The sequence below is a fragment of the Lucilia sericata genome, unplaced genomic scaffold (assembly GCF_015586225.1).
Source record: "Lucilia sericata isolate MDLA Ls3-8-SP2 unplaced genomic scaffold, ASM1558622v1 Contig000480F_arrow, whole genome shotgun sequence".
Taxonomy (NCBI): Eukaryota; Metazoa; Arthropoda; class Insecta; order Diptera; family Calliphoridae; genus Lucilia; species Lucilia sericata.
Window position 1 is genome coordinate 161,501 of NW_023994495.1, and position 19,242 is coordinate 180,742.

General features: G+C 28.8%; 1 protein-coding gene across 9 annotated transcripts in view; it reads right to left on the reverse strand.

Moving 5' to 3' along the window:
* Positions 1 to 295: 295 nt before the first annotated feature.
* The window catches only part of LOC119605383 (eukaryotic translation initiation factor 4 gamma 3), an 89,660-nt gene continuing 70,713 nt past the window's right edge, over positions 296 to 19,242 (reverse strand). For 8 of the 9 annotated variants that reach the window (XM_037958450.1, XM_037958445.1, XM_037958444.1 and 5 more), the window contains 8 exons: positions 14,834 to 17,352; positions 8,872 to 9,088; positions 8,127 to 8,804; positions 7,836 to 8,059; positions 7,560 to 7,706; positions 6,941 to 7,160; positions 6,663 to 6,764; positions 296 to 1,039 (listed from right to left, as the gene is read on the reverse strand). In XM_037958450.1, the coding sequence (XP_037814378.1) occupies positions 969 to 1,039; positions 6,663 to 6,764; positions 6,941 to 7,160; positions 7,560 to 7,706; positions 7,836 to 8,059; positions 8,127 to 8,804; positions 8,872 to 9,088; positions 14,834 to 17,352 (4,178 nt within the window). In that variant the 3' untranslated portion in view covers positions 296 to 968. The remainder of the gene's footprint in view (positions 1,040 to 6,662; positions 6,765 to 6,940; positions 7,161 to 7,559; positions 7,707 to 7,835; positions 8,060 to 8,126; positions 8,805 to 8,871; positions 9,089 to 14,833; positions 17,353 to 19,242) is intronic. The other variant, XM_037958443.1, reaches the window with a different exon arrangement.

Consider the following 19,242-nt stretch of genomic DNA (forward strand, 5'->3'; position numbering starts at 1 on the left):
AAATTAAACATTTAAATCGCTCGATCTGTACCCTGGCTGAGAGACCTCTTAATGGAAATCTAAAATATTTTATTTACTGACCCGATTCGAAAAATTATATCTCAACTGAAAGTAGCAAATGTCCAAAATATTCCATTTAATTCTTATTAAGGAATTGATACAATTTTATTTGTATAAACAAAAAAGTTAAATACTTACCAAATATTATCCTAAAATAATATACATACAAAACTATAAATACGTCTGTCTTTTTTATATAACTTTAAAAACTTCATATATATATAACTAAGTCGTGTAGTGTTTTCTTTGTTTTTTTATTTTGTTTTTACAAGAGCAACGACTTAAGTTTAACATTTACATATATTGAAAATCTCTTAGAGATATAATATATATATGTGATAGCATTTTGTTTAAATCCAGTTTTTAGTTCCTTTTGTGTTTTTCGTAATTTTTACTTATAAATTTGTCTGTTTTGTTTACAAATTGATTCGACTTGTTCAGTATAAATTATATAATTAACATAATGTTTTTTTATCGGTTACTAGCAAATTTTTCGAATATCGATGTTGTACAATATTAACCAATAAAAAAAATTTGTGTTTTAAAACATACAACAAATTTAACACTTTCTGTAATATTTCATCGTTATGCATATAATGTAATATATAGTAGGCCTTAGAAAGTTACGTTTAAATATTTATAATATATAATTCATTTCATACAATCTTTCACTTTTACAAATACAATAAAAAAATATAACATAAAATTAAAAATTTATAGTATTTTTATTACATTTTTCATTCCCATACTTCAATACAAAAAGTTTTGACCTTCTTTATATAAAAAACTTTAATATTAAGTTTTTAACTTATTATTCGCTTATAAAATTATTGATAGATGTTATTTTCTCTTAATAGTTGCACAGCACAATCTCCAAAATATATTGTATGCATATGGTGATGAATAATTTAGTTATCGTCGCTTGTTTCACCGTTTATAACTTGATTGAAAAATGGATTAAGAGCTTTTACGGCCACACCTAGAATGAACCATAAAATAAATGTTAATTATAAAAGCTGTTTTTATAGGTAGTTATAATTAGAGTTAAAATATTAATAAAAATCCAGTTTTTCTTTTTAAATCATAGATATGCAACACAATTAAAGCTGTCATTTCGAAAAGGACTCGAGTCACAGAATTGTTTTTATAACACCAACAATTTGATTTCAAAATATGTGTATGATAATTTTATTGTTTTCAATGAAAATAAATATTAAAAAATTACTTGAGTTTTTGTTTATAAACTTTTATGTTAAACTTTTTTAGGGCCATACAATTTCATTTATACGAAACGTTTTTTGTTCTTCCTGAAAAGTTTGCATAGAACGACTTTTGCCCTTTTCGAAAGGACTGCTTCAATTGTACCGTGCTGTTATAGAATATGTTTACATATTGTGCTGTAGATGAATCACTTTAAATGAATAAACAAAAAATAAATATATGTAAATATGATTTTATTATTACTGCAAATATCTTCTATTTTAAGCAATTTATATTTATAATTCCTTTCCGATTGAAAGTGATTAAATCTTAAAAAAAAATAATTAAAAATTAATTTAAATTATTTTTAACTGTCTTATCTATACCCGAGAAAATTTACGTTGCTCAATACAACCAACATACCCGGGTATGTCATGCATTTGATATGGCTATTTCATTTTTTTACGTTTCTAATGTATCATTAGATATAATGTAATAAAACATACAAATAAATTAAATATTCTTGAACACGCAAATTTAATGCAGAATAGGGATGTATATAGGGCGGACCTTGTAATTTTTTTTAGAGATTTCTTGGGTTGCTCTTTTATGAATTTTGTTGAAATCCGTTTGTTATTATTATTTTATAAGGAAGTAATAACTAATTGCCCTGAATATGTTAGAGATACTTCCCAACAAAAAAAGTGTAGTAACCCGAAGTGCTTCAAATTCGGGTGAAAACCCTATGAATTTTACATTACCGTCTCATTGGAGGGATGTTGTCCATTTTTGACAACTTTGAACTACGCCTAATTTTATTTTTAGAAGCAGTAAAATTCCGACATTTGGATGTCAAAAATAAACCACATTCTTTCAATGATACGCTTATCTTTCCTCACTTTTAACTGGGTTTTTATTTGTAAGGAAATATTTGGTTTATAAAAGCGAAAAATATGTAATCGCATTTTTAGATGTGATTAAGATGTCGTTTGTAAAGTATGATATCAATTATTTTTTGCTGGGTTTTGAATTTTTCCATTCTGATAGAAATTCATAAATTTGAATTCCTATAATAAATCGAATTGGAAATCTCTTCCTCGAATTCTTATATGTTTTGATTTACGATTTACAACATTTATGATGGAGCTTTTAGAATATGCATCCACTAATGTAATTTAATATAATTATTACATTTTTCTTAAAGATTGTAATGAATTTGTAAAATTATACAGCACTAAATAGATATTATCATATATGATGTTATTTACACTTACATATGTATGTATGTATATGCATTTCTTTTTTGTAGTCACCCTCTTATGTATTAATGAAATTATGTGCAATATCCTATGTTTAAGTTAGAATTGATATAACTACATTTTTTGTAATACTTTTTATAACAACGTAAGAATCTTATAAAGTTCCACTTTATTGCAACTTTGTTGGAAGATTCTAACGAGTAAACCCCTAACGATGCATATTGTTTGCCACCAAATTTATGCTTGTTTCGTTTTGACAATATAAATCACTTTTGATTTGTCTATGACACAAGCACTACGTGCATATAACATTTAAAAAACCATCTACTTCTACGAGGTAATATTTAGGTTTAAATAAAAAGAGATCTTCGTCTCTAATAAATTTGAAATATACTTTTGTTTTATTTTTATATAAAATCTTGAGAATCTTGTTGGAGCAGAACAGCCTATGTAAACATATAAATTTGCTGGTCTACCAACTATATATGAACCTATAAGCTCGGTTGGTTTTTGAAATAAATAAAAAATTAAATACAAAAACTTCTATATTATTTATTAATATATGGACAATATAAATAATGGACAAACAGATTTTTTTAAGTTGGGCCACATATCACGGACTTGCCCGTAATTAATAACACAGTAAGACAAAATAAACGAAAATTGAAATACCTGGGAAGTGATACTATTTTTCTGAAAGGTGGATCCGAGTAGAACAAGAATATGTTTTTGAAATTTGCCAAACACCTTCAAAATCTTTAGTTACGGGTAAAACCCGGTTTTTCGTACCTTTTATTTTTTTTTTTTTTTTTTTTCATTTATTGTAATGTTTTAAAGCCACATTTGGTCAATAATATTAATAATAATAGTAAATATTAATAATTAATTAATAATTAATACATATTAATAATAATAGTAAATATTACAGAGTTTAACGAGTTATTTACAATTACAAGTAAAAACTATAAACTATGGCCCCCCAGTCAAAAAAGTAGTATATAAGATATTTGAATATGTAAAACTCACAAAAACTGGTATGGTCCATGTTAACGATAATTCCGTTAAAGTAAATTCAAAAGGAATGTGATATTTGTTCAGTTTACATACGATGATGTAACAACATACGATGATGTAACAATATAACATACGTTATACTGTTACATCATTGTAAATTAAATATTGTTAAAAAAAAATAATAAATGAAAAAATACAACAAAAAATATAACAGCAGTTATGTAAGAGGCACCTTTAAGCACTTATAAGTCAGCAACTTAGTTAAATCTGAACCGATTTTAAGTTTCTCACGGATTTAAAAGGCAGAATCTGAGGCCTTTATAATGACATATGTGAGAATTTCATCAGCAAACATATTTTTTATTTAAGTTTTGCACCGTTGTCCATGTTTGGAGATGTTTTTTGAAAGTATTTTATATAGGAATCGTACTATTTATTAATTGATTAGAAACCCATGTCTATTCATAAGAAAAACGCAACTTTGTTTTTAAAAATCCGTTAGCAATTGACGACGTTATTGATCTTTTTCTTAATACAAAACTTTTCCTAAACTGATTTTCCAAAAGATGCTTTATATGAGGGATAGGGCTAAATATCGGCCGATCCTCATACAATTTGGTGGGAATATTTAGATTTATATAAAAGTTATTTGTGCTGAATTTCATCGTGATATTGATGTAATTAATAGAATTATGGAATTCAAGTCATTTTCTGAAGGAGGATTTGCAAATAAGGTCCAAACAATATAAAAATGGATATAAATGAGTTTGCTGTAATCTTTACTGATACTGCTGTCCCCATACAAACTCTCCTTCAGAAAATGACTTGAATTCCATAATTCTCCTCTTAATAATAATATCACGATGAAATTCAGCATAAATAACTTTATTTATTTATTCGTTACTGTAATATAAAAGCCTCATTAGGCCAATTAAACTATATTACAAAGAAAGAAAATGCCTAAATATCAATTAAACAAAAATTGCTTAAACCTAAAAAAAATCTCAAATAATTACAAGCCCTGGTTCCCAAGCGAAAAAGGTAAGTGATAAAGCAAAAGTTAAAGAACTCGATCCCAATGAATTACATAATAGAACATATCACAAAGAAAGGAAAGTGTAGATATACAAACTGTCAACACTAATGGCAAGAAGAATTGGTAACAGTTTCAGGCGGAAGGCATTATTGGAATGGAAAACAGGCGCAGTTCAAGTGGCAAATAGTTCCAACACCGGGCAATTCTCACTAAAAACAACTTTTCAAAGAAAGAACTATTAATTCTAGGTACAATAATCTGGGGATTCCTAGTAGAATGCGAAAAAATAAACTTGAAGCAAAGTTGAGAAGGATATCCCCTTTTAATAGTCCTATAGAAAAAAGCAAATTACGAAAGAGAATAAATTCAGTAAAAGAGCATCCAAGAAAACGTTCAGCAAATCTAGATACGTGGTCACGTCTACCAACACCGTATACATACTGTATAATCATATTAAAGATGCGCTTTAGTCTGGATGCAACATAATCAAAAGATCCAGAAATAATACCATATAAAATATGAGGCATCAATAAAGCATGTGCCAAAAGCATCCTAATATGATGAGGTAAATATAGATTCGTTGAATAAAATTGACGAAGTATAGCAGAAATCTTACGGCCAATACGATCAATATGGCCCTCAAAATTTAATTTCACATCCAAAAGAGATCCCAACAACAAACCCAAAAGAAATCCCATACATTCCAATCGATCAACAAACTCTACAGCATCACCTCCCACAAAATTAGTAGGGTTAATCAAATATCTTTTAATAAAGCCAAATATTATAGCCTTAGTTTTCGAAGTATTAATCCGCAGATGATTGTCGGATGACCAAAATGAGAAGCGAAGAAGAACATCTTTGATAAGCGATTGAAAATTAACACCATTAAATCTCTCACAGTTTAATAAAAGCAGATGTTAGACGAAGTGATTCAGAGCAAACATTCGCAACTTCAACAAACTGAAATCGATCTGTTAGATATGAGAAAATTAACCTACACGCCGTACTTGAAAAATTTTATATTTCTCTCAATTTTCTTATCAAAACAGAGAAATTCACAGAATTAAATGCCTTAGTCTTTAATATAAACTTTAATATAAACATAAATCCTTACACCAAATTTTTCGAGGATCGGCCCATATTTAACCCTATCCCCCATATAAAGCATCCTACAGAAAATCAGTTTATAAACAATTTTGTATTAAGAAAAAGATCAATAACGACGTCAAATTCTAACGCATTCTTAAAACAAAGTTGCGTTTTTCGAGAATCGGCCGATATTTAACCTTATCCCTCATACGAAGCATCTTTCAGAAAATCAGTTTTTGAACAATTTTATATTAAGAAAAAAATCAATAACGTCGTTAATTGCTAAAGGATTTTAAAAAGAAAAGTTGCATTTTACTCAAAAACAGACTTAGTTTTCTAATGCATTAATAAATAGTACGGTTCGTATATAAAATACTTTGTAAAAACATCTCCAAACTTGGAAAACTGTGCAAAACCAAAAGCAAATATATGTTTACCGATGAAATGTACGCATAATTCTACAGAATATCTAAACATCATATATGTCATTATAAAGGCCTCAGCCTCTGCATTCTATCCGTTGAGAAACTTAAAATCGGTTGAGATTCAACTAAGTTTCTGACTTATAAGTGTTTGAAGGTACGAAAAACCGGATTTTTACCCGAATCTCAAGATTTTGGAGGTGTTTGGCAAATTTCAAAAGCACACTCTTGTTCTACTCGGATCCACCTTTCAGAAAAATAGGTATTTATTTTTGTCGCATAGTGTAATATAGAAGTTTTTGTAATTTATTTTTCTTTATCTGTCTAAGAGTAATAGGTTCTTGAACTCAAAATCGATTAACATTTAAAATGTGTTTGATTTCATTAGTAGGAACTTTATTTCTAAAAAAATTGTAAAATCATGGTCAAAAAAGAAAATTTTAATATTCAAACTTTAATAGTTTTTTTTATATCAGAACAAAATTATCAGAGTAAGCATAATTTTGAACGTAAATTGAACATTAATTTACAGGTTTTTAAATGTAGTAGAGTATGATTACTAGGGAAATTAATATTTACCTTTTCCTGCAGACTGATCCTTCGAATCACGCCACGCTATAAAGGATTCCTGGGGTATAACATCTGCATCATTTAGTTCACCAAAAATAGCTCCCAATAAACCTATAAATAAAAAAAATATATACATAGCATTTTATTTTACTTTTTTAATAGAAGTATATAAAATATCAATATATTAATTAAAGCTCGCGTATTAGCGTCAAAGTTTGAAATTGCGGCCCACCCTAATGTAGATATTTTATATAAAACGCAGTTAACTTGACAGTAACTTTATTTACCTCTTGGATGTTCTAGACTATGAACCAACAATTGTATGGCGTATAGGCATTCCAGTTCCAAATCTTCTTTAGAGTCTAAGTAACGCAGCAGTACAGGTATGCAAATTTTTTGGAAGCACGATAAATCTAAACTATAATTATTGGAATCCTTTATAGCAAAGCTTGTTAATGTTGTCGTTAAACTTTTAATGAAAGTTTTATCCACATCTACAATATTTCCCTGAAAAAAATATAATACAACAATTTTTAATTATTTTGTCAAAATGTTAAAATACATTGAACATTCAAATTGAACATTCATTCAAAATTTAACTCAGGGATGACTAACCCGAAATAACCAATGTCTAACTTTAAAAAATTCGTACAATGTACTAAAGTTGTTGTATGGTTTATTATCAGTTTTGATGTGTAAAATTGGAAAATATATACTAGCAGATAACATAACATATTTTTTTTCCAGGTTTTTGAATAACAAATTTTAAAAATTTAAATTCTGCATAACTGATTCCTTTTCTTATAATACTCCATACGCAAAAATGTAAAATATTGTTTTGTTACGAAGTAATATTAAATTTTTCACCCCTGAGTTTTTTTATTTAATCCTAACGTGTATACATACATTGATGTAATCAATGACATTATCAGCATTGGAGCCCTCTTTTAACAACTGGTCTACATGCTCTACAACGCGTTTATTACGCTTTTCTTTAGGTTCTTTATTATCGATGTCTGGTTGGCATTTTTCATTTTCAACATATTCAAATTTCTAAAAATAAACAGATAATACACAACTAATTATTATAACAAAAAATATTATTTAATTTGTATACATATATACTTATATTGTGTACTTATAATTTATATTTGATACGTGTAAAATATATAAATTACTTACATTTGTTTGAATAAACTTGCTAACTTCATTCTCATTCATAAAATCTGTCCACTTTATCTGATTTTTCTTCCACATGTTTCGTGTAAAACTAGGACCGACTTCTCGTGTGCAATATTGTATAAATGTTTTAAGGAATCTGGTGCTAAAACTAGAAGATCCGCTTTCACGTAACTGTGAGCTCCATAAATCATTTACAGTTATTAGTTTCTTAACAATTAAGGGTCCTTGTAAAAATAGATGTAAATATATAAGATTGTGATTATTTTAAATAAATTTCATACAAATTCTTACCGGTAAATTCGAAAATGTACAACCATAGATCGGGTATATCGACCATTAAATCGCTAGCAAATTCGGAAAATTGTTTATAGGCTAAGCGGAAATGTTCGACGGAAATGTATTTATTTTCAATTAAATATGCTACAACATTTGCCAGATGTCGCCTGCACATTGGTCTAACCTCTGCCAAATGCAAATAATCCGTAAGTATATAATATAGTAAACCACATCGCTGATTTTCCTTTATTTTCTTAATGCAGGATACAGTCGTGCTGTCTATTGATTTAGAATTGGCAGCGTTTTCAACCATCTCAATGACAACAGCCTTAATTAATTTCAAATCTGCTTCAGTTGGCTCTTCAAAAACTGCTGGAGGTGCAGATGATGGCTGAGTTGATTCACTTGCTGCAGGATTGAAATGTTGTTGTTGATGCGTAGCATTGGAACCATAGTAAGAAGATTGCTGTTGGTTATCACGGTATATACTAGAACCTGATGTTCCTCCGCCGGGCATTTTCGTTGAAGTCATTCTAGACGAAGAGGAAGTGGACATGGGTTGTTGATATTTCGAATGACTAGCAGATTTTTGCATATTTGACGAATTACTACCCATTCCACGAACTCCCTGGGCACTACGAGATGAAGAATTTTCTCGCGAGGCTTGTGTTGAATTATTCCGTGATAATAATCCTAAGTTTTAAAAATGTATTTGTTAATATTAAAATTTTATTTACTTTGACATGTATTCTTTTCTTACTACCATGATCATAACGATCACGCTCCATGGAACCCTTGTTGTATGAACCTTTATTACGTGGTCCACTTCGTTCTCTATCACGGTCGGAACTTCTGTTTGAATCCATCGACAATGCTGCAAAGGAATTTGATGGTGTTGTTGTTGGTTGCGATGATGTTTTAGGCCACAGGAATAATGAAAGACCACCCATTTTCTTATTGTTCATATCAACAGTAGTCTATTTAAATTTGTAGAAAATGTATAACAAATATTATAAACTATTTTATGACATATATAGTTACAACCTTATTCATAACTAAAAATTGGCAGCAGTTCATACATCACATACAACGAGCTGCTTACTAGAGTGTTATTTAAGCTTAGAAGCATGAAGTTTATTCATAATAAGTTTTAAACTGCAATTGTGATTTCATTGAATAATTTATTTTATGTAAACTTAATTGGAATATGCTGGAAACTCTATAATTACAGTGCGTGTCACTCAAAAACACTCATTACGTGCTCATTAATGCTTTTTATTGACCTAGATGAGTAGATCATTTTACAATTTTTAGAATCTTCAATAAACCCTAAAAATTGGAAGATATTGTGAAAAAAAGGCTTTTTTGACTAAAAAAATATATCTCAAAATTTTCTCAACCAATTTAATATTTTTCAACTGTTTTGGAAAGAGTTTCCTTTGTACTTGTCAAAAAGTACACACACCTTTATATTTCTTAAGGAAATGTGTAAAATATTTAGATCTAAATACAAATTTTTATATATTTTTATAATTTTTGTTACAATTCACGATAATTTTTGACATACACTTTATTTGAAAACATATTTTTTAAATATACAATGCAATTGATTTTATTATTAATAATTTATTTTTTATTTTTTAATTCTTATTTATTATATTTTTTATATTATATTATATATACTAGCTATACCCAGTGTGCTTTGCTACCCTAAAAGGAATATGTATAAATAAATACCAGATTTATTATATGTTACATATAAAAGATGTCAAGCAAATTATTGCAAGTTCGCCAGTTTCTATTTATCGCCAATTTCTATCTATCTACAAAAAATTTGAATAATATAAGAGTTTCCATTCTAAATGTTCAGGTGAATGTCAAAGTTCTTCAAGTAAAATTTAATGATTCTAGCTCTAATTGTTTCTCAGATATACGAATTTTTCTATTTTATTCATATGGGGGCTCCAAGCCCCCCAGGTGAAAGTCCGCTCTTTTTTCCTTAAAAATGTTCAGATGAATATTAAAGTTCTTCGTGCAAAATTTTAAGAATTTAGTTCTATTAGTTTCCCAGATAAACGAATTTTTGTTTTTAATTAATATGGGAGGTGCCGCTCCCCTCATGGGTAGTCCGCCAATTTTTTACCCAAAATGTTTATATGGATGTTAAAGTTCTTTGTGCAAAATTTTAAGAATTTAGTTCTATTAGTTTCCCAGATAAACGAATTTTTGTATTTAATTAATATGGGAGGTGCCGCTCCCCTCATGGGTAGTCCGCCAATTTATTACCCAAAATGTTTATATGGATGTTAAAGTTCTTCGTGCTAAATTTTAAGAATTTAGTTCTATTAGTTTCCCAGATAAACGAATTTTTGTATTTAATTTATATGGGAGGTACCACGCCCCCTAATGCTAGTCCGCCTACTTTTTGTCCTAAATGATCATATTGACACTAAAGTGGCTCCGACAAAATTTGAGGACTCTAACTGTTATATTATCTAAAATATACGGATTTTATATTTTCTTAATGTGGGCGTGGCTCATCGCCCACTTGAAATTTCGAAATAAAAAGTAGCCTATTACCTATTCCAGACATGCAGGAATATGCTGTGAAAATTTCAAGAAAATCGGTTCAGCCGTTTAGTAGTCTATAACGTTCAAACATACAAACATACAAACAAACACACATTCATTTTTATATATATAGATTATATTTATATTATTATTATATTATATTTTTTAAGTAAAATTTTTTTAAGTAGAAATTTGTAACCGATTATGGCCAATAGGCTAGGTTTATTTTGGAAATAAATTAAATTAAAAATATTTTTTTATTTTAGCCCATATTTTTATACCCTTCACCTTCGTGAGAAGGGTATATATAAGTTTGTCATTCCGTTTGTAATTTACAAAATATAATTTTCCGACCCTATAAAGTATATATATTCTGAATCCTTATAGATAGCGGAGTCGATTAAGCCATGTCCGTCTGTCTGTCTGTCCGTCTGTCTGTCTGTCTGTCCGTCTGTTGAAATCAGTTTTCTGAAGACCCCAGATATCTTCGGGATCCAAATCTTCAATAATTCTATCAGACATGCTTTCGAGAAGTTTCCTATTTAAAATCAGCAAAATCCTTCCATAAACATCGGAGATATAAGCAAAAATCCGAGACAACCTCTGAAAATTTCATAAAAAATAAGCAACAACAACACTGCTTATTCATTGCGTTGTGTATTTTGTTTTTTCGATTATTTCGTTTCGTATGTTTGGATGGCTGTGTGTTTCATTGCCATGTGTATGTTGTTTTTGTTTCTTGGTGTATTCAGTTTTGTAGGTTTGGATGGCTGTGTGTTTCATTGTCCCTGCAAACAATTGCTATCTAAATAGTATCCATAACGTAACAACGTGTAGGTAAAAATATCTAAAAAACATCTAATACTGCACAATTTGAAAGGAAGAAAAGTGACCGCGTTGGTAAGAAACTGTTCCTCCTGTTTAATACTTACTTATTGAGTCGATTTCGTTTCAGTTTTAAGTCACTTTTTTATAGCATAAAAGTGCGTAAAATTAGTAAAATTTCCAGTTTTGCCATAGCAATAGGGAAACTGGAAATTTATCTAATTTTACACTATTTTATGTAGTAAAAGCGACTTTATAATACATTTTCTTTATTTCTATTACTTTATGAATAATTTAAAATTGTTTATACTCACTAATCTCTCACTTATTTTTATTATATATTAAATTTATTTTTTATATATTAAATTTTAAATAAAATCAATACAAAATTTCACAATGTGTTACTATTCACACAACTGATCACTATAAACTTAATATATTTACTGAAATATAAAAACAGTTTTTCTTTTAAATTTTGAGAGCAAAAATAATTCTGCCTTAAATTATCTTGTTAGTGTATTAAAAAGTGTTCTTTTCATACATTTTTATTCTATCTAATTATTATCATCTACGTTTCTTTTTGGTATATTAGATCGAACTTAAATTTTGCAAAAATGGGATAAAAATTAGAAAATTATGTATTTTGTTTTTGTAAATATTTTTATTTAGCACTGAGAAACATGGAGTTGAGCCTAAATAGTGTAAATTTAGTTCATTTATCCAAAATTAAACTCAAATTTGCTGGCAGAGGTCTTGTGTATATTGTTTTTGTTTCTTGGTGTTGGTTTCGTTTGTTTGGATGTCTACCCTTCCAGCAAATTTGAGTTTAATTTTGGATAACTGAACTAAATTTACACTATTTAGGCTCAACTTCATGTTTCTCAGTGCTAAATAAAAATATTTACAAAAACTAAATACATTATTTTCTAATTTTTATCCCATTTTTGTAAAATTTAAGTTCGATTTAATATACCAAAAAGAAACGTAAATGATAATAATTAGATAGAATAAAAATGTATAAAAATAACACTTTTTAATACACTAACAAGATAATAAAAGACAGAATTATTTTTTCTCTCAAAATTTAAAAGGAAAAGTGTTTGTATATTTCAGTAAATATATTAAGTTCATAGTGATCAGTTGTATAAATAGTAACACATTGTGAAATTTTGTAATGATTTTATTTAAAGTTTAATATATAAAAAAAATTTAATATATAATAAACATAAGTGAGAGATTAGTGAGAATTTTAAATTATTCGTAAAGTAAGAGAAATAAAGAAAATGTATTATAAAGTCGCTTTTACTACATAAAATTGTGTAAAATTAGATAAATTTCCAGTTTCCCTATTGTTATGGCAAAACTGGAAATTTTACTAATTTTACGCACTTTTATGCTATAAAATAGTGACTTAAAACTGAAACGAAATCGACTCACTAAGTAAGTATTAAACAGGAGGAACAGTTTCTTACCAACGCGGTCACTTTTCTTCCTTTCAAATTGTGCAATATTAGATGTTTTTTAGATATTTTTACCTACACGTTGTTACGTTATGGATACTATTTAGATAGCAATTGTTTGCAGGGTATTGATTGAAACAAAATACATAACGCAATGAGTGTATTTTGTTTTTGTGTGTATGTATTTCGTATCGTATGGTTGGATGTCTGCTGGTTTGACTGCCTTTTGTATTTTGTTTTTTGTGTGTTTATTTCGTTTAGCGTTGTTGTTCATTATGTTTTGCTATTGCTATGATAATGATATAGTCGAGAAAATGAAAAAAATTAAAATTTTATAAAATTTATATTTTTAAATACACTATGGTGAAGGGTATATAAGATTCGGCACAGCCGAATATAGCTCTTTTACTTGTTATGAATAAAAGAACATATGATACTTTGAAATCTGATAAAAACTGACAAAAATACAGAATTTTTTCGTAAAATAAAAAATTTACTAAATCTCTCATTTCCAAAGTAAATTATCAATTTGAATAATAAAGCTTATATTTGTGTGCATATCTTACGTTGATATTTTACTGCAGCAAAGAGAGTTATGGTACATTTTTGTTTTTACGAAAAAATTCTTTTTCTGTCAGTTTTTATCCGATTTAAACGTTTCATATCTTATTTTATGCATAAAAATATGGGCTAAAATAAAAAATATTAAAAAAATAAAAGTGTGTGTACTTTTTGAAAAGTACAAATGAAACTCTTTCCAAAACAGTTGAAAAATATTAAAAAGGTTGAGAAAATTTTGAGATATATTTTTTTTAATCTGTCTAGTCAAAAAAAAAAAAAATCGTTCTTTTCCAATATCTTCCGATTTTTAGGGTATTTTGAAGAATCTAAAAATGGTACTGTAATCTACTCTACTAGACCTACCAATTTACTAGGTCTCGCGATGACTGTATTGTTTTTTTGTAATTTTGTCACACCGTGTTATTAATACTTTTCACATTTGTTTGTTACTCTTTTCTTCGTTATAATTTGTATCAACTACCCAGCAAAAAAATTTTGCAGTAGTGCAACGTGAATGTAATTATCATGACTTTTTTAATAACAGTGCTAATACAACTCATTCTAAACGCCTTCCTAAATTCAACCTATTCCGCAGTTAAAAATCTCTTTAAAAGTTAAAAAATTAATTCAGATTATTAATTTATTCAAATGAAATTTATGTGTTATTAGAAATATTTTTGATTATTAATATTATTTTATATTTTTTCCCATATTTATTATAATATTTTCCTTAGAAATATTTAAAATATCTTCCAAAAATACATACAAAACAAATAGCTTAAATCAATGAAACATCGTTTTCGAATCATCGAATTTGCATTGGTTCGATTATTCGAAATTCTCGCATAAACACATAATCTCCAATGACACGATAATGTTAAAATCATGCATGTTTCACCAAAATCGAACCACTTCGTCATCACTTGCATCTCTGATTAAACAATATCTTTGTCATGTAACTTTTTGCTGGGTATGTAATTATAATTATGACTGTAAACTATTTTTTTTATCATAATTTTATCCGAAAATCTTAATTTACATAGATAAACAATGTATTTGTTCCTTTTTTATTTATGTATTTTAAACATTTTAACAAGTCCATGTTATCAATTGCAACCATTTTCTTTTCTTTCTTTTTAGAAGAAATTTTTTGTTTTTAAATTTATATATTTCTTTGACAGTATACAGCTGTTTTCAACAAGTTAGTATGTGTTTAAAAACTCGTTGACAACAGCTTACCAGATGTTTGCCAAATGTGTGCTAACCTTATTATGAATTTCATACATAATTTTCTTAAAAACTTACCAGTCCAACCAGTTTACTGGAATCTACAGCCAGAGTACGGTTGCCTTTACCAGTTTGTACATGCCATGTATCATCATTATTTGAATTGCCAGATTGACTGTGACTACCGCCACCAACTCCACCTTGTTGACGTTTAAGGCTACCTGTGTCACCTCGTTGACTATGGCTTCCACCATAATTACTAGATCGACCGTCATTACGACCACCACCTTCGCGTTTGCGTGAATCACCACCACTGGGCATTGAGTTCATATAATGGTACGGATTGCTTAACTGTTCACTATTAGCCTCCTTTTCGATTTGTTCCATAGTCTTGGGAGCTTCATTGCGTGTTGATTGCCATTTCTTTTTGCGTAAATCAATAACATCCTGTAGCATAAATCTAACACGTGATGATATTTTTGAATTCTCATTTTTCGATGCAATGTTTTGCATTCTTTGTATTACGCTCTCTAATGAGTATTTGCGTTTATCTTCTTTGGGCATGTTTGTTTGTTCAAATTTCTGTCCAACAGTGGTCAAAAGTTTACATAAACATTCCAACATATCCTCGTTATTGGGGTCTTTGAGTAAGGCTTCAATACAGGTGTGTATGATTTTGCCGGTGAGTATGGATATCTTAAATAGTTCACCAATAAAACGCACTGTACCACCCGAACGTCTGCGTATCTTGCGCTCCTCTTCATCCAATAAAGCTTCCAATTCAACCTTTTCATTTGGATCTTTGCAGTTGTTAATCTTTTCTCTTATTGGTTTCAGTTTTTCTTCCTTTGCACTGCTCTTGGTTACATTCTGAGTGAACTCTCTTTCTGTTTTGTCCAAAAGTGCATTACGGAAGTAAGCGAGATTGGATTTTGTGCCACTTTCCATGCGTTCGTCACGGGCTTTTACTTCGTTGATTAAACGGTGACATAAACTAGCATATGATACTGAAAAATTTGGCTCATCGATAGCTTTTTCGAAAACCAAAATCATTACAGCTTCCATTTTCTCCATGGTATCTATTTTAAGTTTAATAATTTCTTCCACAAGAGGTTCAAACTTCTCGGGAGTTAGTTTATTCAATATACCACGGACACGGCGTATCAATTCGTCCTTTTCACGTTGCGCCTTCGTTTCTGGATCAAGTTGTTTTTCAGCACCTTGAACCAATACGCTGGGGCGCCAGGCGTTATCGGCTTCATTCAGTTTAACATCTTGATTAAGGGATAGATTTAAATGTATTATAGGTTTGCCACTATTCCGATTATGATGACCGTCTCCACCTCCGCGACCAGACATGGAACTTTGCTTCATATAATTATTTTGGTAGTTGCCATCACCACTACTGCTGCCCCTGGCTCCACCAAAGCCACCAACCATTGACTGAACCTTTTTGTTGCCTCGTGATGCAAATGCTGGCATTAAATTGGTTTGCGAAAATATTGAGGTGTTTTTCACTTCAGGTTGTATGCGAGAAGCCTTCGCTTCACGTAACTGCATCAATTGTTCACGATTGTACTGCTTCTTTCCACTAGGATTTGATGGCGACCACTGACCTTCATTGTAATTAATCAATGATTCAAATGATTGTTTATTGTTAGCGGCCGTTTCATCTGTGGCTTTGCTTTCGCTACTACCCTCTTCCTTATCATCGGTACCTCCTTTACTAATATTATCATTGGCAGGTTCCGCTTTTTCATTCTTAGGAGATTTTATTGACGTGTTATCGTTTGTAGGTGTCGAAACTTGTTCATTCTTTTGTTTACTTTCTAATTCATTTTTCGTTAAGATATTAGCTCTGTCTGTTTCATCGTTTGTTTCATCCTTCGAAGTCGTTGTGTTATTACTAACAGTATTGCCTGTATCCGCGGCTCTAGCTTCAACTTTAGCTGATACGGTTTTAAGGTTTTCAGTAACATTATCATTCTTTTTGACAATTTTGTCAGTATTTTTATTGGTTGCGGGATTAGTAGAAAACACGTTTGCTTTATTTACATTATTGCTGTTTTGGTTATTATTGTTGTTAACAATATCGCTATTATTAACTATGTTGTTGTTTATTGTTTCAGTCAATGTTGTCGCCGTTGTTATATTATTTCCATTTGTTGCATTTGAATATTGTGTTTCTTGCTGCTCTTGTTCTTGCTGCTCATTACTATTAACAATATTTATTTGTTTTTGTTGAGGTAATGTTAAAGTTTCTTTTTCTCCTAGTTGCATAGTTTTTACAGATTCCGTTATATTATAAATAGTAGATTTGTCTTGTTCACTAGCACCGAAATAATCCCCTGTACAACTTTCTTTCCTCTCGTCCTTTTGTTTACTAACAGTATTGATATCACTTGTAGTTTCTAAAGATGATGACGGCGTCTCGGGTGAAATATTTTCCTCCTGATGTTTATCTTTTAATTGTTCTTGGTGTGGCACTTGTTGGTTAATATAATTTGTTGGAAGCGATTCTTGAACACAATTGGAATTTGCAGTAGTAGAGGTTGGAGATACATCAGACACTTGCTTTATATTTTCTTCCGTTTTGCCTTAAAAAAGTAAAAACGAAATTTATTAAAAATCTGCTTTATTCACTTTTCATTATATAACAGATTATCCGCACATAAATTGTAATATAAAATAATTGGCTACATTACTTAAGGGGACAGTCATTTCAAAATTTGGACAATATTGAAGAATTTCTTTCAGTTCTAAATTCTGATACTTTATTTTTTATTTTATTCAATAATACAAAGCTTTCAAGGCCAAACTTATATATTACTTAGAAATAATACCTAAGCTTAAATAATAAATAATACAAAATAACATTCAATATTTATAACGGTTCCCCAACCATAATGTACAAAAGAAATGAAAAGGCAATAAAGGGAAATGAAATATGTTAATAACATTTCCAAAAATAGAAAAAAAATTTACCATGCCTAGAAATACCGCCCTTTTTGTTTTTTATATATTTCGTCGCCATTTTAAATTTGATCGTAACATATATCAGTATTTATGGCTTAAGTGTAGCTATATTTCACTCTTAGACAATTTTTTGATTCGACGTCATATTCTATATTCTGATATCTCGGATCCTTCCCCAAATTCTAAAATTGTGGCTATACTGGAATAAAGTACATTTTATTATATGAATTATTAGCTTTTAAAATGCTCACTTTGCAAAAACAGATATTTTACAGGTAATTAAAAATCTATCTATTGCTACTTTCAGTTGTAAAGTTTTTATGTATTTTTGGTAAGAAAGGGGTAATTTTTAAAATTTTTGTTATAAGTAAGAATGTACAGTCGGGTGTCGCCGACCATATGATACCCTACACCAGTTATGAATATTAAATGTGATTTATTGTTCATAATAAAGCATATCACCAAAAATAATTGCGCAAACTTTTTTATTTTTTCTGAAAATGGAGATCCCATACGTTATTGCGGTATATAACAATTTTTTAAATTCTTGCTACTTTTCTGTGCAATAATCTTATTTACTTTTTGGTAGAATAAGGGTAAAATTTTTAATTTTTTCATAAAAGTGAAATTTTCTAAAAAAAACTCCGAAAATAAATTCCCAAATTTGCGCAAACTTTTTTTCTTGTTTCTGAAAATAGACATTATATATTTTATTGCAGTATATAACAATCATTGATAATTTGCTACTTTCAGTTATAAATATCTCTTAAAACTGTAAAAATTAACAATTGATACAAGCTGTATATGAAATGTGAGCTAAAATTGAAAAAAAGTGAAAATTTCAAAAAACTCAAAATTTAAAAATTTCAAAAACTTTTCTTTTTATTCCGAATATAGAGAGTTCTACTAAAAACTACTTTCACCTTTAAAATCCTTATCTTTTTTTGGAAATCGTAAAAAAGTATAAAATTTTTATTATTTTCAAAATTTTAACGAATTATTCTAACATTTCTTTATAAGATATATATTAAAATAAAAAATCTAAAAATAAAAAATTCAATATAAAACATCTATTAGTTTAGCCACAAAAAATATCATATAAACCTGTTATAATGAAAAAAAACTCTAAAAACGCTTTCATGACTTTGACATCGTCTCAACTACAAATCTCAACTTGAAGTATTGAAAATTCACTATATTATACAGAATTTTGTTGTCTATCGAACTTTATACTCGTTATTTAAATTTCTCAAAATATTTGAGAAATGGTATCTGGTAATTTTCGGCGGGAACGTCAGCAACATACACCCTAATATATACCCTTCTCAAAAAGGTGAAGGGTATAATAATATGGCCATAACAAACATAGTGTACAAAAAAGTATATAACTTTTCCTGAGCGATATAAAAGTTTCCGCTGCAAATGCTATAAAGTTTACGTCATTTAATCTAAACTAAACTTTATACATATTTATTAATTTAAAATCGGTAATTATTAAAAAAATACGTGTT